Genomic DNA, 27,616 nt, shown 5'->3' on the forward strand with positions numbered 1-27,616 from the left:
AAGGTACGTGCCCTTGACCGAAAATGAACCAAGGACCCTTCAGTCCATGGGCCGAGGCTCTATCCACTGAGCCAAACTGGCTAGGGCTTCCATTGATTTTTAGAAAGAGTGGAAGGGAGGAAGGGAGGAAGGGAGGGAAAGAGAGAAAGAGATACATCAGTGTGAGAGAGACATTGATGGGTTGCCTCCTGCACAAGCCCCAACTGGGGTCGAAGGTGGAACCTGCAACTCAGGTACATGCTCTTGACCGGGAACTGAACCCATAACCCTCCAGTGCACGAGCCAACGCTTTACCCACTGAGCACACCAGCCAGGGCTGAATTACCCAGGTCTTTAAAGATTTCTTACAATTGATATTTAGAGAGAGAGGAAGGGAGAGTGAAACATCGATCACCTGCCTTCTGCACGCCCACTACCAGGGATTGAGCCCGCAACCCAGGCATGTGCCCTGACTGAACCAGCAACTTTTTGGTGCACAGACAATGCCCAAACAACGGAGCCACACTGGCCAGGGTCCCTACGTTTTTATAATAAGAAAAGACTCTATTTTTAAAAAGGAAGACAAAGGCTATAAGGGAAAGCAGCCCTCAAGCCCCCAACCTGAACTGGAGAAGACAGGTGTTCCTACAGCTGCCGCCTCCTACAGACACACACTGCTGTGTGGAAGGCAGGGCTCAGACAGAAATGGCGCCAGGGACGGGCCGAGACGCAGGCTGCCACCATGGCCAGCAGAGGCAAATCCACCTGGTGGGGATTTCACAGAGGAGACTCCAACAAGCACAGGTGGGCGGCGGACATGCCAGGGTGACTATGAAGAGCAGGAGGGTGGTGACAGGCCAAGAGCCCTGGTTCGGATGCCAGGCACATGATGGCAGCTGCAGCCGGTCTGGGGAATGCCATCAGGGACAAAGTGTTTGGGGTCACGGCCTTTCTGGGACATGAGCCTCCCCAGTGCAGCCGGGCTAAAACCTGGGCCCCCCGGGGCCAGGTCTCCACACGAGGTCCGCCCTTTGGGGCCAGGCCCTTCTCACACATCAGGCCAACTAGGCCATCTTTCAATGACACGTGAGCTACGATCAGTGCCAGACCATAAGCTTGGTGCCAAGGTCCCTGGCCTGCCTTCTTGGTCACACAACCAGACAACAGTGTAGCTGGATGAGGGCACAGCTGGACAAGGGGCCTGCAGGAACCCTCAATTTCCCCACAGCACCCCTGCTCTGGTAGGAACCCCAGACCACCCACCCACTCCTGCACAAGTCAGCACCCTCTCTCACACACACTCCACTGCAAAGGCCCCACCAACAGGCCGTCTCCCCGCGGCCACCTCTGGCCAGCCGCCACAGTCACTGGGGCCTGGCTCACTCTGAAACTGGAGATAGTTACTTATTCATAAATCTTATCTCCCATCCTGGATCAGAAGCTCCCTGAGGTCAAAGACCAGGATCTTTGCTGCCCCCACCACAGGGGCTCTGGGCCTGGGAATGAACAGCCCTCACAGCAGCCTGCAGAGCCCCGGCTTCCCCGGAAGGCCACCACTCCCAGGAAACCAGGGCACAGGCACCTGAAGATGATGTTCTCCAGGTCAAAAGGGTACTCGATGATGCCGGTGGTGGGCACACGGACCCGCAGCACGTCCTGCTGGGTGGGCAGGTAGCCCGAGGTGGCAATGCGGTCCACATCGGTCAGGTAGCTGCAACAGAGCAGGGACAGGGCTGCTCAGGCCAGGCTGCGAGGGGAGGGGACATCCCAAGCAACCAGGAGGGGCCTGCAGGGGTCTCCCCTGAAACAGCCAGGAATACTCGGGAAAAGATGGAACAAGGCCTCCCCACCCCCAACCTGGACAGGAAGGGGCAGGTCATTCTCTGGGTCTCATGGGACATAATGATGCTGATCAGGGAAAGACTTGGGAGGGACTCTAACAGAGCTGCCCAGGATGCCGCTCTAGAGAACTAGCGCCAGGGTTTCCAAGAGAGGCTGCCTGGCTGGACGGGGACTTTTCAGAAATGAATTTACTAATTTAGGGTCATTTCAGAGCCACAGGAAAGTTGTAGACACACAACAGAAATTCCCAGCACACACCCACCTTCCCTACCACGAACATCTTCAATTAATTTAGTGCATTTGTTACAACTAACCAGTCAATATTCACAGTGTCAGTAACTGAGTCCTCCCTTTTCCCAGGTTGCTTCCGTTTCCCCTAAGGTCCCTTCTCTTTCCCAGGACCCTGACTAGGACCCACGTGACCTTCAGACCATTCTCTGGCGGGGCAGGCGGGCAGCGCCTCACTCACTATTTGGCGGAGTCGGAGAGCTGGTACTCCCGCCTCCGGTCATAGCACTCCTGGATGCCAGGGTCATTCCACAGGGTCTTGATGGCGTTGACGTACCGGTGCTCAAATGTCGTCACCTTTTCCACGTCCACTTCCCGGATCAGGAGCGCATTGGCCTGTGAGGGCAGGAGGAGGAAAGGCCATGGGCTTGCCAACGGCCTGGACACAAGGGGTGCATCCCTCGTCCCAGGATGTGGCCACACTCGGCACCAGCCAACCAGAGTCAGAACCATAAACTCTAGTTTTGTGTAAACACGAGGGAGAAAGAGCAAGGATGACCGGCTGCGAGTGTCCCTTAGTGCCAGGTCTCAAAGCAAACCCAAGACTGGGGCACTTTGGAGCAGGGCCTGCCGGGCCACCATGACCCCCTATGTAGGAGGGGGCTTTTGCAGGCGGGGGAGGCGTGTGCCAATCAAGCTGTATTTATAGCAACAGGCTGTAGTCTGCCCAGTTCTGTCCTAGATGCTGATGGTCATCTATGGTCCAAGTGTGAACTGGACTCTGAACTGGGCCTTAGCTGGAAGAGATCCTACGAACCGAGACCCAATGAGCCAGAGGCTCAAGCTGACCCCACATGGGGCCCCACAGCCAGGATGGTGGGGTTGGTAGGGGTCCCTGAAAACCTGTGCATTGGGGTAAAGGTAAGAACACACCTATCAGAGACATATTAGAAATCTGGCTGACTGGCATTCTTAAGCCTAAAAGTAAATTAATTAATTTAAGCCATATTTTGACAGATATGGACTCCATGCCATGCATTAGCCCAAGGAAAACTTCTGGGCATGTGAGAAGTCTCCGCAAACAGATCTATGAAAGCAAAGGTGAAGAGGCCACCAGTGAGAACCATGGGCGCACAGCTGGCAGGGCAGCCACTGGGGAGAGCAGGTGCCACCAAGTACAGGGCCGGGAGAGATGAGAAAAGGTGTGCGAATAAAACTTGTTCACAGATGTCACAGCACCAAAAAGCGAGAACCACCAAATGTCCATCAGTGGGCGGATGTGGCCCATCGATGCACTGGATTACTATTCTGCCATGAAAAGGAGAAAGCACTGACACGCACTACAAGGTGGGTGAACCTTGAAAACAATGCTCAGAGAGAGAAGCCAGACACAAAAGACCTCCCTGTGCGATTCCGTTCATGTGAAATGCCCAGAACAGACACATCCACAGAGATGGGAAGTGGGTTCATGGTTGCCAGAGGCTGGGGAGGGACATGGAGAGTGACTGCTAATGGGGACAGAGTATCTTTCTTTTAAAATCCTGACACATGGATATGTTTATTGATTTTAGAGAGAGAGGGAGAGGAGAAACATCTACTGGCTGCCTCTCGTACGCGCTTTGACTAGGGATTGAACCCACAACCTAGGTATGTGCCCTGACTGAGAATTGAACCCACAACTTTTTGGTGTACAGGACGACGTGCCAACCAACTGAGCCACCGGCCAGGGCATCTTTTTGGGGAGATGCAAATGTTTTGGAATTAAATAAAGGTGAGGGTGCATGATTCTCTGTGAATGTTAAAAACGAGTTGCACACTTTAAATGGGTGACTTTTGTGGTATGTGAATTCCATCTCAACAGAGCTGTTACTAAAAACAAACAAACAAAAAATAAAACACAACAACAACAAAAACCACAAGAGGGAAGTGCCACCTCCATGGGCTCACCAAGACGGCCACATGTGGTGTGTAAAGCGCCTGGTAGAACAAGGTATCCTCTGAGGGACTAGAAACCAGGAGTTCGCACAGCTCACGCCAGGGCAGCTAACCTGTCGGCTGGCTTCCCAGTCCATTAGAATGGGGGCAGGTACAGCTGCCTGATAGGGGAACCTGGGGCTCCTCCAGAGTGTGTGGGCTCAGCTGTGGCCCCATCATCCCCTTCAGCCCATGTGCTGCCCAGGTGGCACCTCCCCACAGGCTATGGCCTCACCTTGTTTTGCTCGTACTTGTACAGGATCTTCAGAGTCTCCATGGCCCGGATCATGGCCTGCATGGCAGTGAAGATGTTCTGGTAGACCAGCTTAGTGAAGCCCCGTTTGTCCTCCTCTGAGTAGCCAGCCCCGTGGATGATGCGCATCTGCTTAATGAACGTGCTCTTCCCGCTCTCACCTGTGCCTGCAACATGCAACATAGCCCAGTGAGATAGTACAGGGATCAAGACCCACATGCTAACAGCTCGCACACTCGCCATGTCCCTGTGTCCCCTCCCTCAGCACACCAGTAGCAGAGTCTCTGGGACACATGCTTCTGGCTCCAAGTGGCTCGCCGATCTTCAGAGGAGACATGGGACACACTTGACCAACAGGCGACCACTCTTTGAAGCACATCCCTGAGATTTGCCTTGGTCACCCTCCCACTTGCACCTGTTCTGTACAAGAGGAAACCGAGGTACGGAAAAGGGAAGAATGACATATGCAGGGTGTTTAGCCCCCAGGAACACAGCAGGCAGGCCCATCCTCCCAAGTGTCCTGCCAGGTCACAGTGACAGGTGAGTGGCCACCTCACTGGGCACGAGTCAGCAGAGCGTCAGTTTAACAGGCTGCGTATGAGGATTCGGAGGCCCGTAGAAGTTACGTGTCTCTCCACCAGAGGCTGCCACCGTCTTACCGAGTCAGGCTGCGTGACCTCTCCCTTGGAGTTCACTCAGCCCTTTCCCAAGCCCAGCCTGGGTCCCTGTCTAACCTGACCATGTCTGTCGACCTCCCACCACTCGTCTTCAATGAGTCCCTCCAGAACACTCCTTGGGGGCAGGAGTTTGGTATCTGCATCTAAGGCCACAGCAGTGAGGACCAAATCGAGTCGCAGGATTCAGATCCTCACCTCAAGAAGCTCCTTTCTGATTGGCTCCAAACTTGTAACCCAACCAATATCAAGCCACCCTGAAGGCTCTACCCCAGGTGACCACAGCACTGTGTCCCATGTCCACCCAGAGGCCTGGGTGTCACCTCTCTGCCCTCCCACCACCACATCCACTCTTATCTCTATTCCGGAAACCATGCTGATGGGCGCATCACCGAACCCCTTTGTGTCTCATTTCTACCTCCATCAGCATGAGGGGATACAACCACCTTCCTGGGCTTTTCTAGGGTGAGTGCTCTGACCCCCAACCTCAGAGAGGGGCACACTGAGGCTCTGCTGCCTCGACGAATCAGAAAGTCAGGAAAACCATCTAGAAGGGGCCACTCAGCTGGCTGTGTCCTTACCTCAGCCTCAAGATGAGGCCCTGGTCTCAATACATGCCATTCAACCAGGAGTCCTCTGTGCCTCCGATCCCTCCCAGCCCCACTCCAGCACCAGTGCAGCCCCTGGTCCCTCTTCCTGCTCCAGCCTCTCACGGCCCTGGTCAGCCCACTTTTGTGCACCCCCACATACACACACACAGGGACAGCAACTGCAGTGGCCTCCCACCAACACCCACATGAGGAAGCCACCCTGGGAGGGATTCCTCCAGCCCCTGCTGATTGCTTTACTCATGATTCTCAGCTAGAACCCTCAGAATCTTCAGAGATAACAAGTGTTTGTCGTTTTCAGCTACTAAGTTTTGGGGTGATTTTATTTATTTTAATATATTTTTTATTGATTTCAGAAAAGAAGGGAGAGGGAGAGAGAATCATTGATCAGCTGCCTCCTGCACGCCCTCCACTGGGGATCAAGCCTGCAACCCTGGCCTATGCCTTGACTGGAATCGAACCCGGGACCCTTCAGTCCGCAGGCTGACGCTCTATCCACTGAGCCAAACCAGCTAGGCCAGGGGTGATTTTAGTATACAGCAAGAGAGAACTTCTAAATTCTATGAATGCACTGTCCCAGGCCCTCAATAACACAACACAGGTCCCCTTTCACAGACTGAACCCCTAACCCCCTTTTTGGGGGCTCAGAATATCCCAAACTTGCCAAACCCATCCCTCTAGGCCAGTGATGGCGAACCTATGACACGCGTGTCAGAGGTGACACGCGAACTCATTTTTTTGGTTGATTTTTCTTTGTTAAATGGCATCTAAATATGTAAAATAAATATCAAAAATATAAATCTTTGTTTTACTATGGTTGCAAAGATCAAAAAATTTCTATATGTGACACGGCACCAGAGTCAAGTTAGGGTTTTTCAAAATGCTGACACGCCAAGCTCAAAAGGTTGGCCATCACTGCTCTAGGCTCATCTTCAGCACTCTCTGTGAGTTGACCTGCGTCTACCCACCTCCAGGTGTTTGCCAGAGTTATGCCTCTGTCCATGGTGCCATCTGCTCACAGCCACCTGTGACCGGGCCTGTGCCCAGAAAACCCTGAGCCCCAGGCAGCAGCTCCCCTCTCTGGTCACTGGGAACCGTTACCACTGCCTGTGTGGGGAGTCTCTCTGCAGGAGTCTGTCACCAGCCTCTGTGACAGGGAGCTCCTGGAGAAGAGACGATTCCCTGGGCCCCCAGGGTCACTGCCCAGCAGCAGGAGGTCTTCAATCCGCATCCGAGTAACTGACCACAAGGCGCTTGAGCTCACTCAGGGAGACCTGAGTCACAAGTGAGACACATCACAAAGCAGGGACCTTGCCTGTAGCTGCCTTCTGGTATTTTTTTTAAAAAAATAGATTTTTATTGATTTCAGAGAGGAAGGAAGAAGGAGAGAAACATCAATGATGAGAATCACTGATCGACTGCCTTCTGCATGCCCCCTACTGGGATCGAGCCCACAACCCGGGCATGTGCCCTTGACCGGAATTGAACCTGGGACCCTTCAGTCCACAGGCTGATGCTCTATCCACTGAGGCAAACCAGCTAGGGCCCTGGTACTTTTATCAACCACCTCAGGACCTTTATGGAATAAATATGACTTTGGTTCTGTCATCTAGTAGTAATGACCCCCATACCATCCCCTACCATCCTACCTCAGACAATCACCTCGGCCACAAAATGTACAAGAGGCCAAAAGCTCACTTGCCCCAAACCCACCTGAGTTCCAGAAGCAGGAGGGGGCGTGGGTCTGTGCATGTGACCCCATGTCCCAGATGAATCCTCGCTGCCCCTCCCTCACCACACACTGGTGTGTTAGGAATGTGATTTCTAATACATTTTCCTCTTGGCCAGGGTCCCCTCTTGGTATTATTGACAGGTCATTCTCTGTGGGGGGAAGCTCATCCTGGGCACTGTAGAGTGTTAAGCAGCATCCCTGGCCCCCACCCACTCAATGCCAGGAGCACCCCCAGTCGTGACAACCACAGATGTCCCTAGATACCACCCAGTGTATTGTAGGGATGGGATTAGTCCCATTTTTAACAAAATGCTATTACACAAAGGTAACTGCCTTGCTGGTCTGTCTGAAAGGCTCTCTCACTGGGAACAGTCCAATAGGTGCAAGAATTAAAGCCAAACACCCAGATGCAGCCCCACAGGTCAGCCTGAAGCCGAGCTGGGCAGGTCCCACACTTGGTCCACAAGGCCCCTCATGCCGCCAGCACCTCAACTACAGAAGGAACAGTAGCCTCGGCTTTCACATGAGGATAAGTGAAGAGTCTGAAAACCAGATCACTGTTCATATGAGAAAGGAACTGGCCTCACACTGGCTTTTTAAAAACGGAGGAAAAAATGACAATGAGAGCCCCCCCAGAGAGCTCTCCAGAGGCGGTACAGGCACACTGGGTGTGTATGTGTGTGTGTCAGTCATACACACACACATACATATACATATGCAGTTCATGTCAATCGGCATGTGACACTGCTTGGAGCCCAGGAGAGGAGGGGAGATGCGAGGGGCGTGTCTGTGGAGGGGCCCTGAATGCCACCTCACGACTGGCGAGAAGCTGACAGCCCCTGGAGACATCAGGGGATCTGGATGAGATGTGTGGCCAAGGTCATCCAAATCCCGTGGTCATCCAGTCTGCAAGCTCCCCCATGCTGCAGACAGCAGCCGTGATCACCTCCAGAAGAGGCAAAAGCACACAAAAAAGCACAAGTCCATGAGGTATTGGAGCTGTTCACTCACCTAATTGTGGCCATTGTTTCACAATACATACCTGCTTCAAATCATCATGTTGTACACCTTAAACTTACATGTTACATATGAACTGTGTCTCAGTAAAACTGGAAGGAAAAGCAAGAGATACCCCAAGGATAATGTCACCTAGGATGTGGAATGGTCATTGTGGCCATCACTTTTCAAGTAAAAACAGAAGAAGGACGGTGTGGAGTGGCAGCTGCAGAGATGGAAGGTCCGCTGAAGAGGGCAGCATGTGTTGCGTATCACCAGTGACCTGAGCCAACAGAGACAGAGTGAGGAGACGCCAGTGCCAGCTCTGGGTGTAAGCCTCAAAGCCAGGAGCAGTGGCATGAGGGCAGGAGCCAGCAGGGCCCTCTGCCCTGGAACAGGCCAGGCCCAGCTGGCCTGAGAGGTGCTCAGCCACTGATATGCCCAGGGGGGAGGGCGGGACAGACTCTGGGCCACACAGTGCCAGCCAAAGTAACCTGTTTCAGATGCTCTGGCTGCGGCCTTCATTTTGAGCTGCCCTGTCTCCTGTCCAACCAGCCACTGCCACATCTTGTCAGCACATGTCACTTGTGAGAGAATCTCTGGCCCCAGTATCCCCCACATACCTGACCCAATGTCCACCTGCCCAGAGAAGTCTCACGCCACTCACCCAGTCTACTGCAGACTCCCCCAGGGTCCTGGTCAGTTCCATCCTCCTGGCCTCCAACTCATCCTGCCCAATCATGCTCCCCCTGGGAGATCTGTCACACACACCCTTCCAGCTCAAAACCTTCAACAGCTGTCCCCCTTAGAGAAAAGTAAACCCTATCCTCGGACAAAAATGTGCAAGACACCAAAGGTTGGACCTCATTCTGTCCATGTGGACTGGTCCACAGCACCCAATGTACACCCAACCACGAAGAGGGGGGCTGCTCTGAACTCACACACAGCATTCCAGGCAGCTTTATTCATAACTAGAGGCCCGGTGCATGGATTTGTGCACGGAGGGGGGGGCATTCCTCTCAGCATGGCCTGTGCCCTCTCGCAATCCGGGACCCCTCAGGGGAGATGTAGCAGTGCGCCAAGTGGCAGGCGGCCAGGAGGGAGCCCAAGCCAGGGCCGGCCCGTGCCACTCGCGCTCATCCTGCCCTGTTGCCCCTGCTGCCTCTGCTCGGTAGCGCTGCCGCGGAGTCGGGAGAGGCTTCCCCTGCCGCAGCTGAGCTTGCCAGCCGTGAGCCCAGCTTCTGGCTGAGCACACTGACCACCATGGAGCAGCTCCTGCGTTAAGCGTCTGCTCCTGGTGGTCAGTGCGCGTCTTATCGACTGGTCGACTGGTTGTTCTAGTTGTTTGGTCATAAAGGTCCCTTAGGCTTTTATATATATAGACTAGAGGCCTGGTGCACAAAATTCGTGCACGGGGTGGGGTTGGGGGTGTCCCTCAGCCCAGCCTGCACCCTCTCCAATCTGGGACCCCTTGGGGGATGTCTGACTGTCGGTTTAGGCCTGATCCCACAGGGGCAGTCAGACATCCCTCTCGCAATCCAGGACTGCTGACTCCTAACCACTTGCTTGCCTGCTTGCCTGCCTGCCTGATTGCCTCTAACCGCTTCTGCCTACCAGCCTCATAGTCTCCTAACTGCTCCTCTGCCGGCCTCACTGACGCCTAACTGCTCCCCTACTAGCTGACTGCCCCCAACTGCCCTCCCCTGCCAGCCCGATCGCCCCCAACTGCCCTCCCCTGCCGTCCTGATCGCCCCCAACTGCCCTTCCCTGCCGGCCTGGTCGCACCCAACTGCCCTCCCCTCCCGGCCTGATCTCGCCCCCAACTGCCCTCCCCTGCCGGCCTGATCTCGCACCCAACTGCCCTCCCCTGCCGGCCTGATCTCGCCCCCCAACTGCCCTCCCATGCAGGCCTGGTTGCCCCCCAACTGCCCTCCCCTCCTGGCCATCTTGTGGTGGCCATCTTGTGGTGCCATCTTGTGATGAGATCATGCGAGGGCATGACGCCACCTAGGCTTTATTATATAGGACTAGAGGCCCGGTGCACAAAAATTTGTGCACTCGGGGGGCGGGGGGTCCTTCAGCCCGGCCTGTGCCCTCTTGCAGTCTGGGACCCCTCGGGAGATAATGACCTGCTGGCTTAGGCCTGCTCCCGGGTGGCAGAGGGCAGGCCCAATCCCTAGGTGCAGCCCCTGGTCGGGCTCAGAGCAGGGCCTATTGGGGAGTTGGGGCGCCACCCCTTGTCACGCGCAGAGCAGGGCCCATCAGGGGGGTTGGGGCTCCGTACCCTGTCATGCACAGAGCAGGGTCAATCAAGGGGTTGGGGAGCTCCCCCCTGTCATGCACAGAGCAGGGCCGATCAGGGGGTTGAGGAGCTCCCCCCTGTCACTCACAGAGTAGGGCCGAAGGGGAGTTGGGGCACCGCCCCGTCACACACAGAGCAGGGCCCATCAGGGGGTTGGGGCGCTGCCCTCTATCACCCACAGAGCAGGGCCGATCAGGGGGTTGGGGTGCCACCACTGTCACACTCAGGGCAGGGCCGATGGGGAGGTTATGGCTCTACCCCGTCACGCACAGAGCAGGCCTATGGGGGTGGGGGGGTTGGGGCGCCGCACCCTGTCACACACAGAGCAGGGCTGATCAGGGGGTTGAGGCGCCGCACCCTGTCACACACAGAGCCGCAGGGCAATCAGGGGGTTGGGGAGCTCCCCCCTATCAGGCACAGAGCAGGACTGATCAGGGGGTTGGGGCGCCTTCCCCTGTCATGAACAGAGCAGGGCGGATAGGGAGGTTGTGGCCCCACCCCCTGTCACACACAGAGCCGCAGGGCGATCAAGGGGTTTGGGCGCTGCCCCCGTCACGCTGATCCCGGTGCCGGGAGGCCTCTCGGCTCCGCTGATCCCGGTGCTGGGAGACATATTACCCTTTTACTATATAGAACAGAGGCCTGGTGCATGGGTGGGGCTGGCTGGTTTGCCCTGAAGGGTGTCCTGGATCAGGGTGGGGGTCCCCACTGGGGTGCCTGGCCAGCCTGGGTGAGGGGATGATGGCTGTTTGCAGCTGGTCACACACCCTTCAGGGTAGGGGTCCCCACTGGGGTGCCTGGCCAGCCTGGGTGAGGGGATGATGGCTGTTTGCAGCTGGTCACACACCCTTCAGGGTGGGGGTCCCCACTGGGGTGCCTGGCCAGTCTGGGTGAGGGGCTGAGGGCTGTTTTCAGGCCGACTGAAGCTCCCAACTGCTCCTTTTTTTCATTTTCTTTTTTTATTCTGGGCCAGCTTTAGCTCTGGCTCCAGCTCTGAGGCTTCTGCTGCTGAAAGAAGGTATCTGGTTTGTTTCGGTTCTATAATCGAAACACTGTATAACTCCAGCTCTAAGATCCCGGCCTCGCTGAAAGCAGGTTTCTGGGGTTTTGTTTAGCTTCTATATTCGTTACAATGTTTCTTAAACTGCAGGCTCAGAGGCCCGGCAAAGCAGGCGGGGAGCGTTGGTTTCCTCTGTCACTGAAGCAAGCAAGCCCCATGTTAGTTTCAAGCTGCCTGGCTGCCAGCCGCCATCTTGGCTGGCAGTTAATTTGCATATCTCGCTGATTAGCCAATGGGAAGGGTAGCGGTCGTACGCCAATTACCATGTTTCTCTTTTATTAGATAGGACTAGGGGCCCGGTGCACGAAATTTGTGCACTGGGTTGGGGGGGGGGGAGAGTGTCCCTCAGCCCAGCCTGCCCCCTCTCACATACTGGGAGCCCTCAGGCGTTGACCCCCATCACCCTCCAATCACAGGATCGGCCCCCTGCCCAGGCCTGACGCCTCTGGGACCCTCATTTCCCCCCATCACTGGTTCTGCCCCCAGCCCAGGCCTGATGCCTCTGGCCCAGGCATCGGGCCTGGGCAGGGGACCCCCAGACCCCTCCGATTGCTGGCTCTGCCCCTTGCCCAGGCCTGATGCCTCGGCAAGAGGCGTAGACCCCCATCACCCTCCGATCGCCTGATCGGCCCCTTGCCCAGGCCTGACGCCTCCGCCAGGGGTGTCAGGCTTGGACAGGGGACCCCCATCTCCCCCCGATCACTGGCTCTGGCCCCCGCCCAGGCCTGAGGCCTCTGGCCCAGGAATCATGCCTGGGCAGGGGACCCCCATCTCCCTCTGATCGCTTGCTCCACCCCCCGCCCAAGCCTGACGCCTCTGACCCAGGCTTCAGGCCTGGGCAAGGGGACCATCATATCCCCCCAATCCCCGGCTCCGCCCCCCACCCAGGCCTGATACCTCTGGCCCAGGCATCAGGCCTGGGCAGGGGACCCCCAGCCCCCCGCCCAGGCCTGATGCCTCGGCCAAAGGAGTTGACCCTCATCACTCTCCGATCACCAATCACCGGATCGGCCCCTTGACCAGGCCTGAGGCCTCCGGCAGAGGTGTCAGGCCTGGGCAGGGGACCCCCAGCTCCCCGCGGTTGCAGGCTCCGCCCCTGCCCAGGCCTAACGCCTCTGGCCTAGGCGTCCGGCCCGGGCAGCGGGGACCTGCAGTGGCAGCGGCCCCGCGATCGTGGGCTTCGCTTTAGGCCCAGGCAAGGGACACCTAGCTCCTGGGACTGCCAGCTTCAACCGTGCCCAGCTCCCATCGCTGGCTCCACCCCTACTTCCTGCTATCACTGGCCAGGGCGGCAAAGGCGCCTGATTCTCCGATCATGGCTGGGGGGCAGGGCAAAGGCGGCCCCCAGCTCTTAGCTCCCCCCTGGGTTTCTGATCACTGTCAGTGGCAGGGGGCTTCTTCCTGTTTTCCCTTTCGCCTCCCTGCATTGTGCCTACAAATGCAAATTAACTGCCATCTTGTTGGCAGTTAACTGCCAATCTTAGTTGGCAATTAATTTGCATATAGCCCTGATTAGCCAATGAAAAGGGTAGCGTCGTACACCAATTACCATTTTTCTCTTTTATTAGTGTAGATGTCCAAAGAGTGGCATTGGTCCCGATGTTCTTCACTCAGTAGATGGTCACAAGCTGTGGCCCACCTGTACCATAAACCCTACTCAACAATGAAAAGGAAACCCCATGGACATACCCAACAGCTGATGGGCTCCACAGAATTATGCCAAGTGGGGAAAAACTCAACCCCAGGAGACTATGTGTCTTCTGATCCTGTATAAACTTAAAATAGATAAAAGACTTAAATGTAAGCCGTGAGACCATAAAAATCCTAGAAGAAACCATAGGCAGCAAAATCTCAGGCATCTCTTGATCCATATGTTAATGGATACATCTCCTAGGGCAGTGGTTGGCAAACTGCGGCTCGCAAGCCACATGCAGCTCTTTGGCCTGTTGAGTGTGGCTCTTCCACAAAATACCACGTGCAGGCGCGCACGTACAGTGCTATTGAAACTTCGTGGCCCATGCGCAGAAGTCAGTTTTCGGCCTGGGTGAGTCTATTTTGAAGAAGTGGCATTAGAAGTGGGGGGTGTCGGTCGGTCAGGCAACGGGAGACGTGGCGCAGGCGGGCCGTGGGATACGCAGTACGCGATTCATGCACGAGTTGAGGATGGGAGAGTTGGAAGGGGTCGACCTCAGTGAACGTACCTCAATCAGATTGAGGACATTTTTAGCAAAGGCCAGCTTAGGAGTACCCTAATTAAGTTAATAACAATGTACCTACCTATATAGTTTAAGTTTAAAAAATTTGGCTCTCAATAGAAATTTCAATCATTGTACTGTTGATATTTGGCTCTGTTGACTAATGAGTTTGCCGACCACTGTCCTAGGGCAAAGGAAACTAAGGAGAAAATAAAAATATGGGACTATATCAAAATAAGAAGCTTCTGCAAAGCAAAGAAACCATCAACAAAATGAAAAGGGAGCCCACTGTATGGGAGAACATATTTGGCAAAGATACATCTGATAAAGGTTTAATATCCAAAATATGTAAGGAACTCATACAACTTAATAAAAGGAAGACAAACAATCCAATTAAAAAATGGGCAAAGGACCTAAATAGACACTTCTCCAAAGAGAACATACAGATGGCCAAGAGACATATGAAAAAATGCTCAAGCCCTGGCTGGTTTGGCTCAGTGGATAGAGCGTTGGCCTGCAGACTGAAGGGTCCCAGGTTCAATTCCAGTCAAGGGCACAAGCCCAGGTTGCGGGCTCAATCCCCAGTAGGGGGCGTACAGGAGGCAGCCAAACAATGATTCTCTCTCATCATTGATGTTTCTCTCTCTCTCCCTCTCCCTCCCTGTCAATAAAAATATAAATTTTAAAAATGCTCAAAGTCACTGATCATCAGGGAGATGCAAATTAAAATGACAATGAGGTATCACTTCACACCTGTCAAAATGGCTACCGTCAAAAAATCAAAAAATGACAAGGATGGAAGAAAAGAAACCCTAGTACACTGCTGGTGGGAATGCAGACTGGTGCAACCATTATGGAAAACAGTATGGAGTTTCCTCAAAAAATTAACTATGGAACTGCCATTTGACCCAGTGATCCCATTTCTAGGAATATATCCTAAAAGACCTGAAACTCCAATCAGAAAGAATGTATGCACTCCTATGTTCATAGCAGCACAATTTACAATAGCTAAGATCTGGAAAGAACCCAAGTGCCCATCAGTAGATGAGTGGATAAAAAAAAGGTGGGGTATATTTACCATGGAATACTATACAGCAGTAAAAAAGAAGGATATCTTACCCTTTGAGACAGCAGGGAGGACCTGGAGAGTATTATGCTAAGCGAAATAAGCCAGTCAGAAAAAGACAGTATCACATGATCTCACTCATATGTAGAATCTAATGAACAAAACAGATCCAGAGATACAGAAGCATGGAAATGACTGTGGAATCTCAGAGGGAAGGAAGGAGAGGGTGGGTGGGTAGGAGATCAACCTAAGAACTTGTGTGTGTGTGTGTGTGTGTGTGTGTGTGTGTGTGTGTGTGTGTATATATATATATATATATATATATATATATATATATATATATGCAAAACCCATGAACAAGGCAACAGGGTGATGAAGGCCTGGGGCAGGGGATGGAGGTGGGTTAAAAGAGGTCTAACTATAGAGATGGATGGATGAATGGATGGATGGATGGGTGGTAGCCAGGAAGGGCAGGGGCATGGGTAGAAAAGAGTCGTATGAGGTTCCCTGTGGCGCTAGGAATGCTAAAGGCCCTGATGGCAATTGTGGATTCAGGTGCTTGCACAGGTAATGACACTGTGGGGAAGTGATGCATGTGTACCACCTCCCTGTAAGGAAGCCGAGTAGCTCCAGGTCCTGGCTGCAGTTAGACCTCAAGTTTATGGCCATGGATCCCTTTTGCCCCACCTACCCACAGTTTTTCAGTAACAGGACCAGCCCAGTGTTTTGAGAGGACTTCTGTGGGTGCCTGCAGCTGTGTGCCAGAGTTCCTACCACTGTTAAATACAAGTCACCTCATGGGCCCATCCCTCCAACCCTACTGAGCTCCTGGCACAGAAACCCAAATCCACGGTTTCCAAGAAACGCCCAGCACCCGACACCCCAGCTATTCTTTCCAGAGGCCATCCTTGCCGTTCACTCTGTATCTGTAAGGTCCCCATTTTCAGCCCGCTGAGGACCAGTTCCCCAAGAGAGGGTCTGCCTTCTGCCTCCTGCCCGTCAGCCCCTCTCACAGGCCTGCAGGACACCCCCAGGCACACTCAGTCCTGCCACCATCAGGAGGAAAGTCTGAGTGCTGCCTCAGCTGAGACTAACTAGAGAAGAGGAAGGAAAACAAGCCCCTCTGTGATGGGTTGGAGGCTGCCAACCTGCTTCACTGATTGGTGGAGAGCTAGGGTGGCAGATTGGATTGAAGGAAGTCAGTCTGAGCCCTGAGCCCTAGCAAACACCCCCAGATGTGGGAGAGAAACGGGTTTCAACCCCTGCCGCCACAACCTGAAGAGCAGGAAGGTTGCCACTTATCTGATATCACTGACACACTCGGGTATGCAGTTATCCACAACCCCAGGGGCAGGTGGCTGCAATCTAGCAATAGAACCTAAGTCAGTGACGGCGAACCTTTTGAGCTCGGCGTGTCAGCATTTTGAAAAACCCTAACTTAACTCTGGTGCCGTGTCACATATAGAAATTTTTTGATATTTGCAACCATTGTGAAACAAATACTTATATTTTTGATATTTATTTTATATATTTAAATGCCATTTAACAAAGAAAAATCAACAAAAAAAAATGAGTCTGCATGTCACCTCTGACACACGTGTCATCGGTTTGCCATCACTGACTTAAGTGTTAGAGTCAGAAGGTGGGTTTGGGGCTGGCGCTGGCGCTGGCTGTCCACCACACTGGGATGTGAGTAGAGAAGCCAGGAGCCCACAGAGTCACAGGAAGGCCCAGGCAATAGCACTGCAGGGGACCTGGGCTCCTGGAAACGCAACATGAACCTCAAGCTGTGTCAACAGCTCCAAGATCAAAGAGGGTGCGACCTTATGCAGGGAGACTCAGAAAACACAAAATCCTCGAGCAGCTAAGGAAAGCTATTACACACTTCTCTCACCCCCACTCATCTGGTCATTCTTTCATTCAGCGATACAACTATCATCCCGCCTCCCACTGGACAGGTGAGGGAGGGATCTGAGGCACAGAGAGGTTAAGCAGCTTTGCTGAGGTCACAGAGCTGGTAACTATGGGAACTCAGGTCTTCTTGCTTCACAACCACAGCGTCTCCCCCCATCCCGACTTCCATTTCTCCTGTTCCACAGCCACAGGGAAGTGAGAAAACGTAAGTGCACTGGGGGAAGTGCTCCTTGGCCAGAAAGAGAACAAACCAGTGGGCACCTGCCCTGATAAGAGACAGGAAGGAGGACAGAAAGTGTGAACCTCTGGACTCATCTTATCTCTTCGCCAAGGCAAAGTCAGTGGAGCTGACTTCTGCCCAGGGGCCTCCAAGGTGCGACACCCTTTGGTCAGGACATGCTGCCTGCTGTAACTGAGGCCACTGTGCAATAGCCCAGTAGCACTGGCCATCCCAACCATTTTGCTGGGTGTCTTCTGAGCCCCCACTTTTTAAAAAAATTTTGTTTTATTGCTTAAAGTATTACAAAGAGTATTACATATGTCTCCTTTTTCTTTTTTCTCCCCTTGACCTTCCCCCGGCCTCCCCTACCCCCCAGTGTCTTATGTCCATTGGTTATGCTTATATGCATGCATAAAAGTCCTTTTGTTGATCTCTTATCCCGCCCCCACCCTTCCCGGCCTTCCCACTGGAGTTTGACAGTTTGTTCGATGCTGCTCTGCCTCTGTATCTATTTTTGTTCATCAGTTTATAATGGTCTTAATTATCCATAAATGAGTGAGATTACGTGGTATTTTTCTTTCATTGACTGGCTTATTTCACTTAGCATAATGAGCTCCAATTCCATCCATGCCGTTGCAAATGGTAAGAATTCCTTCTTTTTTTACAGCAGCATAGTATTCCATTGTGTAGATGTACCACAGTTTTCTAATTCATTCATCTGCTGATGAGCACTTAGGCTGTTTCCAGATCTTAGCTATGGTAAATTGTGCTGCTATGAACACGGGGGTGCATATATCCTTTCTGATTGGTGTTTCTGGTTTCTTGGGATATATTCCTAGAAGTGGGATCACTGGGTCAAATTGGAGTTCCATTTTTAACTTTTTGAGGAAACTCCATACTGTCTTCCATAGTGGCTGCACCGAGCCCCCACTTTTCAAAAAAATATATTTTATTGATTTTTTACAGAGAGGAAGGGAAAGGGACATAGAAACATCGATGAGAGAAAAACATCAATCAGCTACCTCCTGCACACCCCCTACTGGGGATGTGCCCACAACCAAGGTACATGCCCTTGACAGGAATCGAACCTGGGACCCTTCAGTCCGCAGGCCAACGCTATATCCACTGAGCCAAACCGGTTAGGGCCTGAGCCCCCACTTTTATCCTCACCTGCTGGGTGTTATCGCAGCCTTTTCTGAAGCCTGTGAAGGTCAATGGACCTGACATAAGCTTCCAGTTCCACTCATCCCTGCCGTCTAGCCCAACTAGATGTGGGTGCCTGGGCAGAGCTCAGGGACTGGAGGACAGGGCCGGATGGACCCTGCCCACTCACCCAGCCCAGCTACAGACATCCCCATCCATTCAGATGAGAAGAACAATGGGGCAGACACAGGCAACCTGTCTCCTGTTCAGATGCCCCGCCCCCACATCCTCCCACCCCAGTCTCCCTGAGGGGTCTGACCTGTCAACTTTTATCCCTTCCAACTCTACCTCCCCCCATCCCCCTCCCAATCGAGGTCCACAAGCAAACAAACATGACGACCAAAGGCATTTCCTACCAGTCTCAACTGGAGCTGCTCCTTCTAAGATGCTTACAGTGCACCCACCTCGTACAGTACCAACCAGGGGCTGGAGATCAGGAAAAGTACCCAGCCCTAGCCAGTTTTGCTCAGTGGATAGAGCGTTGGCCTGCGGACTGAACAATCCTGGTTTCAACTCCGGTCAAGGGCACGTACCTCTGTTGCAGGCTCGATCCCTGGCCGGTTGGGGCACAGGCTGGGGCGCAGGACGGAGGCAACCATCGCTGTGGCTCTCTCACACCAATGTTTCTCCCTCTGTCTCTTCCCCTACCTTCTACTCTCTCTAAAAATCAATGGAAAAATATCCTCAGGTGAGAATGAACAAAAAAAACACAAAGAAAGAAAAGGTACCCTGATGGCCAAATCCCTGACAGCCAAGCTCTGGGGACCCAACTCTGGAGACCCTGCTGTGAGACAGAGGGACAGGCTCACCAACAGGAATATTGTGAGTGGCACTTCCTAGCTTAATACCCATCACCCCACTTTATCCTTGCAATAATCCTAAATTATTGTCATTTCACAGAAGAGAAAACCAAAACTCAGGAGTCACACAGGGGCAGAACCCCACTCCAGCACTTTCTAGAACTTCCCAGCTCGGTCCTGGTATGGACACCCATATCCCAGGACTATTCCCGTAGCCTTTTAAAGGGAACTTATGCAAATAATCCAGTGGACAGGGTAGAGATAACAGGACAAAGCTTCTTCAGCTTGCTGAGCACCTACTGTAAGCCATTTCATCGTACGGTAGTGCTTCAGGGGCAGGGGCACCATTCCCTCCAACAAATGAGGAAACTGAGCCTAGGAAACAACACTGAGTTACCATGCTCCCACCCCAAAGCAAGCACCACCCCTGCTGCCCAGCCTGGCTGGTGAGGTGGGGGAGAGGTGGACGAACCCCGCCTCCTCCAGGGGGGCCTCCGAGACAGGCAGCTGTGAGCTGTGCCCTTGAGTACCCATGTGTCCACCCAGCAGAGCAGAGGGCCACAGGCAGGTGGCAATGGGGCTGCCTGAGCAGGGAGCCTCACGTCCAGGTATGATGGGGCATCAGGGGGTGCCAGGTGACTCCCATTCCATTCTCCTGGGGGCACTGAATCCAATCACAAATCAGTCATCAGAACACATTTCTGAGGTCTGCAGGGCTCTGTGCTACGTGGCAGTGGGATAGTCAAGAGCTGGAAGTGGGGGATGTTGAAGGGAATGAGGAGTCCCTCTGGCAGGGTAACACACCCCACAATAGGCCAGGTGCCCTAAGGCTGAGAGGCACAGGAACTATGAACACCCCCTCCCACGAGCCAGCCACCTGAGGTATGAAATCCGTTCTGTGAGCAGCGTGAGTTACACCAAAAAATAACCCTGCACACAGGCATTCCCAGAGCCCGTGGAGACATCCTGAATCCCATCCACTGCTCACAGACACCAGGGAGCAGGCCACCAAGGCTGACTGTCCCCACTGACCAGGCTGCAGCTGCAAGCTGGGAAAGGGGTGCCCTTTGGGACCAGAGATGGGACCGCTCCTCCCACTGCTCTCCAGCTCTAACCACCCACATGGCCCAGAGTCCTAGACCAGATGCACCCACCCCAGGGCCAGGGCAGAGGTCCTCATCTAAGCTATGTCTGGTTTCCTAATGCCAGGGCCACAGGCAGTGGTAACGACAAGTGCTGTGGGGCTGCACCTAGGAAGGCTCCACCACAAAAAGCAGAAAGTGAAACCTTCTGTGGTTAAATGTCTGAGGCTGAGCACTTCCTCCAGTCTCACCGCAGTGACCGGCACAGCTAGGCACACACAGAGCCCAGACCGGAAGCACAGTCGTCTGTGCAAATGGAGTTTAAGTGCCAGCTCTGGCCCCAGAGCCTGGTGACACACCTGGTGAGGCTCCAAGGGCCTGCAACACTAACTGTTCTTTGTGGGGAGTCATTCCAGGGGCTCAGCCTTTTGGCCCCATGGGACCAGGCACTGGGTGTCTTCCTGGGACTTGCAAGGAAACAGAGGACAGTGGGCAGTCTGGGCTCCTCACAGTTCCAGGGACTGCACCCGGGAAAGCAAACCCTTTTAGCCAAAAACATTTAATTTCATTTTAATTTCAAGCACAGTAAGACTCCTGGGGTGCATGGAGGTCCTCCCACAGCCCCAGGGGAAATCGAGGGACAGACAAGAGGCCATCCACGGGCGCTTCCTGCTCTCTCGATCTGCAGGGGACCTGGCCAGGCCCCTCTGCCAGGAACCAGTGATCACGCTCCGCTCTACACCTCAAAGCACTGGGAGGCACGCCCTTCCCGCTGGAGCCACCACACCCCATGCCAGATTCCGAGCCTTTTCACCGCCCTGTGGGGCCCAGAGCTGGCCAACAGGAAGCCTGCGGAACTGACCGCCCTGCTTTATTTAGAAATCCCTGGAGCCACTGGGCTCAGCCCGGGCAGGCTGCTGGGCCTCTGAAACGGGGCTCCCACGGAAGGACTGGAGGTTCAAATGGGAAACCTGTCTCGAGGCACAGATAGGGACCCCCTCAGTGGTTTTCTATCAAATGATGGAAGCCAGTGGGCCTGCCTGGGATCCCCGCCCCAAAGCTCCTACTGGCCTCAGGATTCTGGTCCACAGGATAGCAGAGTGATGCATGCTGTCGGGACCTGCAGCACGGGCATACTCGCCATCCTATTCCCAACAACAGACAGAATATTAACAAGGACACTGCCTGGAACACCAGGGCTATGACACTGAAGACCTGTATCCATGTATTCACATGTACAATGTGTGTTGAGTGCACACATACATGCACGCACACAGCTTTGGACCCTACAAACAAAAATACCCTTTTTAAGCACTCACAAAACATCTGACAAAGTAATTTACACACTGATAACATACTAGCTCTGCAACATGCGTTTTACACTGTGTTGCCATGGGGCAGCGGCTCTCAAACACAAGTAGTCCTGCCCCCCCCTCGCCCCCCCTCCCCCCCCCCCCCACACCAAGGTATACCAGGCCGTGTCTGGGGACATCTGTGGTTGTCAGACTGGGGGTGCTGGTATAAAGTGGGTGGGGCCAGAGATGCTGCTCAGCTCCCCACAGTGCCCAGGATGGCCCCCTTCAGAGACTGACCTGGCCCCAATGTCCCCAGTGCCGAGGGGGAGACCCTGCTGTATGGAAAAGAGATGCCTCTTTGAGATTTAAAAAGGAGCTATGAGGGAGCACTGGGGACAGAGCCCAAGAGGTTCCCCCAGTCCGAGGGTCAAAGTCCAGATCCAGGAGCTCCACAGGTAGGTCATTCTTGCCACCAGGATGGGACATTAAAACCCCCACCAGGCTGAGAGGTCCCATAGATCACATGAATACAGACCTAAGGAGACAGGGGACCTACATGGTGAAGTGGGCAAGGGCTTCTCAAGTGACAGTATTTTGCTCCACCTGGTTCCAAACCCAGGCGCCAAAGCAGACACACCAGAACCTCACAGAAACAAGACCCCCGCACACACAGAGATGCCACAGGGATGCGGAAGTTGGCACTCCACTCTGAACAGCTAAGGGGTGGAAGGCCCTCAGCCAGACTGCTGCTGGAAAGCTCAGTCTGCCCTGCAAAATGGGGACAGTCCCTAGCCAGTGGCTGGCCTGCTGGGGGTGGGGGGCTAAAATGAGTCCTACAAGCGGTTGGGTACCAGGCAAAGGGTACTCAGTAAGAACGCCCTCCCTGCATCCTCACACCCCACGCTGTCCTCTGGTCATCAAAGTCTTCCCAGCAAGGGGTATTCAATCTCAGAAGACGGGCTGCTTGGTAGTTAAGTGTTCCCAGGGTTCCCAAAAAGGTCCCAGGCCCAAAGCCTGCAGGATCACTGGGTAAGGAGGGCCTCAGGGTCAGTCCCCACCCCACACACTGGGCCTCTGCCCTGCACTGATGACGATCCTCCTCATGTCAGAACCCTTCACCGTGGACCTGGGAGCTCACATCACCCTCACTGTCTTATCTGACCTCCATGCTTAGGACGGAACCTCAAGAGACAGGTGCCTGATCCCCCACTGTGCTGGCTGGGTGCCCTCAGGAGAGAAGGGGTGGGACTACAGACACAGGTGCCCCTGCAACTGACTCCCCCCATGTCTTCAGGTGGGCATTGGCCAATTCCAGATCCGCTGCAGGGCTCCTGGGGGAGCCCAGGGAGAATGCGGAGGCACACCAAGGCTGCAGCAGCACAGGCCACTGACTTGTGGCATTGACCCCCCACATGTATCTGAAGCCTGGACAGGCTCCGGACAGGCTGCAGGGGCACCTGGAGGCTCACAGAGGCCCCAGTCAAGGCCGGCTGATGATAATGTTGAGACACTTCTAATTTCTAACCTCTCCCCCCTCTCAAAATAAACTCTACTGCCTACTGCCGAAGCCACGTACCACAAAGTCCTCCCAAGTGCCACTCGGATACCGCTGCAAGTTTCCGCCAAACTTTAAGGTTACTCTCTGCCTGTCTTTTCTCAGAGACAGCCCATTTTATGGTCTTTAGGTAAATCAGGATATACATTTGGAAAAAAAAGTAGAGAAGGTATTTCATAAAAGGGAGGACCCTGCAGGTGGGAGAAGCAATGCATCCCAGGCAAGACCAGCTGCCTCCCAAAGGGCCACCAATGCCACTACTCATCATCAGGAGCTCCACGCCACCTCCAACCCTCCCCCTTCTCCCGCCAGGCCCTTCAAAACTACCTCTAAGCAGCTTGCAGCTTTCACAACTTTCCCTGCAGCCCAGGAATGAAAAGGAAGCAGGACTCATAATGGGCAGGGCCCAGGTTTCTGTTTTGTAAATGACCTTCTTGCCTTTGCCGGCAGAGGTAAGTCCTTCAACAGCCCTTATTTGGGGTGACAACACTTTGCTGACAGCTGGGCCAACTCACTCCCTGCAACAGGTGTGCCCTGGGGAGACAGGAACGGGTACAGGAATCTTCCCTGGAGGAGGAGGAGGAGGACCCAGGAGGAGCAGCTCCCACCGAGGGAGGGAAGGAAAAGGCTTGGGGAAGGCTGACTGAGCCGGCCAGTTCCGAAAACCTGCAAAGGCTCCACCTGCCCCCAGCCTCCAGCCCAAACAGAAACCTCCAGGAGAGAAGAAAGGCTGTCCCCCACGGTGTGTACCCCTTTCCCTCAGGGGGGCAGGGAGGAGCAGAAGTGGCTTAAAGGAATGGGGGGTCGGTGGGGGGCAGGCCCTGAGTGTAGGGAACAGGGCTCCACCTGGTGGGAAGAGGCTGAGAGGGGATGGGGAGGGGGGGGATGCGGGGCGCGTCAGTGGATTACAGATTAAAGGTCTGAGCCGAACAGACGCTGGGGACAGCGAGGGGGACACTCAGTAGGGCAGAAACAGGGGGCCAGCCCTATGCAAGAAGGGGGCTCGTCTCGTGAGAAGGGGCAGAGGACAGACCTGCCAGGGCCCACCCCGCAGGGATCGGGGACCTCCCGTGGCAGCACAGGCTGGCCCTGAGGACCCAGGGGACAGAAGTGGACAGCAAAGGCAGGAGGCGACTCCTAGAGACTGGACGTGGGCAACAGAGACAGGGGCTGGCCCCGAAGAAACGGGGACCTCATGTGGACAGCTCAGGCAGTCGCGCACCCCACAGTACGGGCGGGGCCAGGCCCCGAAAACCAGGGTCCCCGCCAATGCACAACACAGGCAGGGGCTGGCCCCCAGGCCGCGGACGCCGCCGTGGACAACACGGGCACCGACTCCGAGGCCCAAACCCCCGCCGTGGGCTGCACAGGCCGAGGCGGACCCCAGGCCCCTGGCCGCCTGCGTGGACAGAACGGCCGGGGCGGACCCCGAGGCCCCTGGCCCGGGCGCGGACAGCACGGCAGCGGCGGCCCCGCCCGGCAGCACGCGCACCGTCGCCGCGGACCCCGCAGGCCCGGCCGCACTCACCGAGCAGCAGCAGCTTAAGCTCGCGCCGGGCGTCGCGCTTATCCCTCCGCAGCTGCTTCTCGATCTCGGCGTTGATCCTCTTGGACTCCTTCACCTCATCGCTGAGGCAACACGCCATCATGGACTCCAGAGTCATCGTCCCGGCCCCGGCCGCCCGCCGGCCACCCCCGCCGCCGCCCCCCGGCCCGGCCCGGCCCTCGCCTGGAGCCGCCCCGGCCGCGCCCGCCTGGCCCTCGGCGCTGGCCCCCGGGACGGCCGGTCTGCTCGGCGGCTTGCGAACGCCGGTCCCGCTCGGCCACGCACTCCAGCCCTGCCGCCCTGCGCCCGCGTCGCCGCCGCTACCGCCGCCGCCAACCGCAGCCGCTGCGACCAAGCGACAGCGCCGCACAACCTAACCTGCGCGGGCACAGAGCCGACGGGCGTATGGCACGACCAATGGGAGGGTGCGGCGGCCCGCGCGCCCTCTGAAAGGGCGGGACTAGCGGTCGAGGTGGGCGGGGTGGGGCGGGGCGAGGCGGACGCGCCCGCGGGTTTGGTTGCGCCAACGTGGGAAGGGGGACGCTCAGCTGGGAGCCAGGCGGGGCCGCCCGGGATTGTGGGAATGTGGCGGACTCGGCCGGCACGCTCGGTTGCGCTCGGCTCGGCTCGGCCGGGTCGGCCCCGCTCGGCTGGAGAGCAGGAGGCACGGACCCCGCCAATGCGGGTCTCGGCGCTGGGGACCCAACCCCACAGGAAATATTGGGGTCCCAACCTTAACGGTCTCCCGGGAAGCGTCTTGGCATTGCCTAACCAAAAAGAACCTTACAGTCATCCATTCTTGGAACAAACATTAATCAAACGCCTCCTGTATACTGGGCCCGGGCATATAACAGTACCTGCTATATGCCACGTATACAGCAAGCTTTAATGGAATGCCTACTGTATAGCGGGCATAGACCAAGCCTTAATGCAGTACCTGCTATATACCAAGCACACCGCAGGCATGTAGCATCTGCTATATACCAGGTCTGGGCCAGACATGAGTGCAGCACCTACTATCTATCTAGGCATGAAGCAAGCACTAATGTAATGCCTACTATATACCAGAAGGCAAAAACATTATGGAGTGCCTGCTGTAAACCGGGCATTAGTGAAGTGCCTGATATATTCCAGGCAGAAAACAAGCATTAATGAAGTGCCTACTGTGTACCAAGCACTGCTCTAAGCCTCTTTAAAAAAAAACCCTAATACCCTCTTGATATTCTTGGGCTGCAACCAGACCCCTTTATTTACATATAGAGCTCCGGGCTGCTTTCACTCTGCACCAGCAGACTTGAGTAGTTGCAACAGAACTAAAATATTTACTATCTGGCTTCTTACAGAAAGAGACCTAGATTGAGGCCCAAACACACTGGAGTTAATCAATAACTTCTGAATAATGGAAAAAGCAAACTGTGTAAGATGATGAATGTTTACTGTTTTAAGGCACCATGTTTAGGTGTGATTTGTTCCACAGAAATCGATAACTAATAGATGCACCCAAGAGAAATAAAAGCACATATCCACATAAGACCTATAAATGTTCATAGCAGCTTTATTGATAACATCCTTAAACTGGGAATATTAAGTGTTCCTGGTATTGGGAACCCACTTCACAGGCAAGGAAACTGAGGTGCCATTACCAATAGTTCCCTGACAATGGCACCTCTCTTAGCCCTGATCTGGCTGGAGGTGACTCCTAGAGACTCCCCACTCCACTCCCCACCTGGCCTTGCCCAGATCCCATCACGCACCTTCCCAGCTGCACCTTGACACAATTGTACTCTCCTGTCTTGAGATAAGGGGTAAGAGGAGGGTCAAAGTCTCCATTTATTATTTGATTGGGAGGGTAGAAAGATTAACTCCTTGAAACTCTCATCTTGGGGGCTTGCCACCTGAGTCAGGTCCCCCCCCTCAAAAAAACAACAACAACAACAACAAAAAAAACAGACAAAAGCTCTACTTGAACAAAGACCCTATGACCAGAGAAACAAGAAAAATGTTGTCTGGAGGAGGAGATCGGACAGGTCTTCCTGACACCACCCCCACCCCACTTACCACCCTGTTGGATTCCCACCCCGGCCCTTTCACAAACCAAAATAACCCTTTTTCTTTATCTCTTTACTCATTTACCCCACCCTCCATAATATAGCAGATCTGTGTCTGTCTTGATCACTGCTCTATCTAGAATCCAGCCGGGTACACAATAGGTGCTCAATAAATATTGAAGGAAAGAAGAGATGAGTTGTTTGTTGTTTGCAAACATAGTTTGCTATCCATATCTACCACCAGACCGTGACCTCCAGTTGGGCAGTGATCATGTGTGCCTTGGTCACCATGGCCCCCCATGTCCCAGCACAAAGCCTTGGGGCTCTCCCCTCTCCAGCAACTGTGTGCCAGGTGCTAGACTGAATAGTGGCAAGTAGAATCGGTCACCCATGTGTGTGAGTTCCATGTGTCCAGGGAACTTTGTCCATCGTGTTCTCTGTGGGTATCCCAGGGCCTGAAACACCACCTGGCATACAGTAGATGCTCGATAAAAGTTTGTGAAATCAATGAAGGAAAATAGCTCTCCTGGGTGCTTCTTCTTTTCCTCGGGAATCTATATATATAAAACCCCAATATGCAAATAGACCGAATGGTGGAACAACCGAACAACCGGTCGCTATGACGTGCGCTGACCACCAGGGGGCACGCGCGGAACATGGCAGGTGTCAGCAGCAGGCAGCAGAGCATGGAACATGGTGGGTGTCGGCCATGGCGGGATGGTGGAGCAGGTGAGCGGGGGCACCAGACCAAGGCGGGGCGCCGGTCACTGTCACTGGGGCAAGCCTCTGGTGGTTACTGAAAATTCTTTGCTCCTGTGCGCCATGGTCCCACCCGGCACTTGCACCTGCTGCTGGCACCAGCCCTGCTCGCACCCGTGGCTGGTGCCAGAGCAGCCACTTGCACCCGCTGCCAGCATCCTGCACCAGCCCCGATTGCTTGGCACCATCAGCGGCTGCTGGCCCCAATCGCCCCTCAGGGCTTCTCCACCTCCCCCTGCTCCTGAGGGGCGATTGGGACCAGCAGCCGCCTCTCGCACCCGCTAC

At 54.6% G+C, this 27,616-nt stretch overlaps 1 protein-coding gene across 1 annotated transcript in view; it reads right to left on the reverse strand.

Moving 5' to 3' along the window:
* The window catches only part of GNA11 (G protein subunit alpha 11), a 30,617-nt gene extending 5,715 nt beyond the window's left edge, over window positions 1–24,902 (reverse strand). Inside the window, exons 1-4 of the mRNA XM_059697227.1 lie at window positions 24,507–24,902; window positions 4,259–4,443; window positions 2,291–2,445; window positions 1,562–1,690 (exon numbers count right to left, since the gene is read on the reverse strand). Of these exons, the coding sequence (XP_059553210.1) occupies window positions 1,562–1,690; window positions 2,291–2,445; window positions 4,259–4,443; window positions 24,507–24,642 (605 nt within the window). The 5' untranslated portion in view covers window positions 24,643–24,902. The remainder of the gene's footprint in view (window positions 1–1,561; window positions 1,691–2,290; window positions 2,446–4,258; window positions 4,444–24,506) is intronic.
* Window positions 24,903–27,616: the final 2,714 nt, after the last annotated feature.

This window comes from Myotis daubentonii, chromosome 5 (assembly GCF_963259705.1).
Source record: "Myotis daubentonii chromosome 5, mMyoDau2.1, whole genome shotgun sequence".
In the NCBI taxonomy this organism is placed as follows: domain Eukaryota; kingdom Metazoa; phylum Chordata; class Mammalia; order Chiroptera; family Vespertilionidae; genus Myotis; species Myotis daubentonii.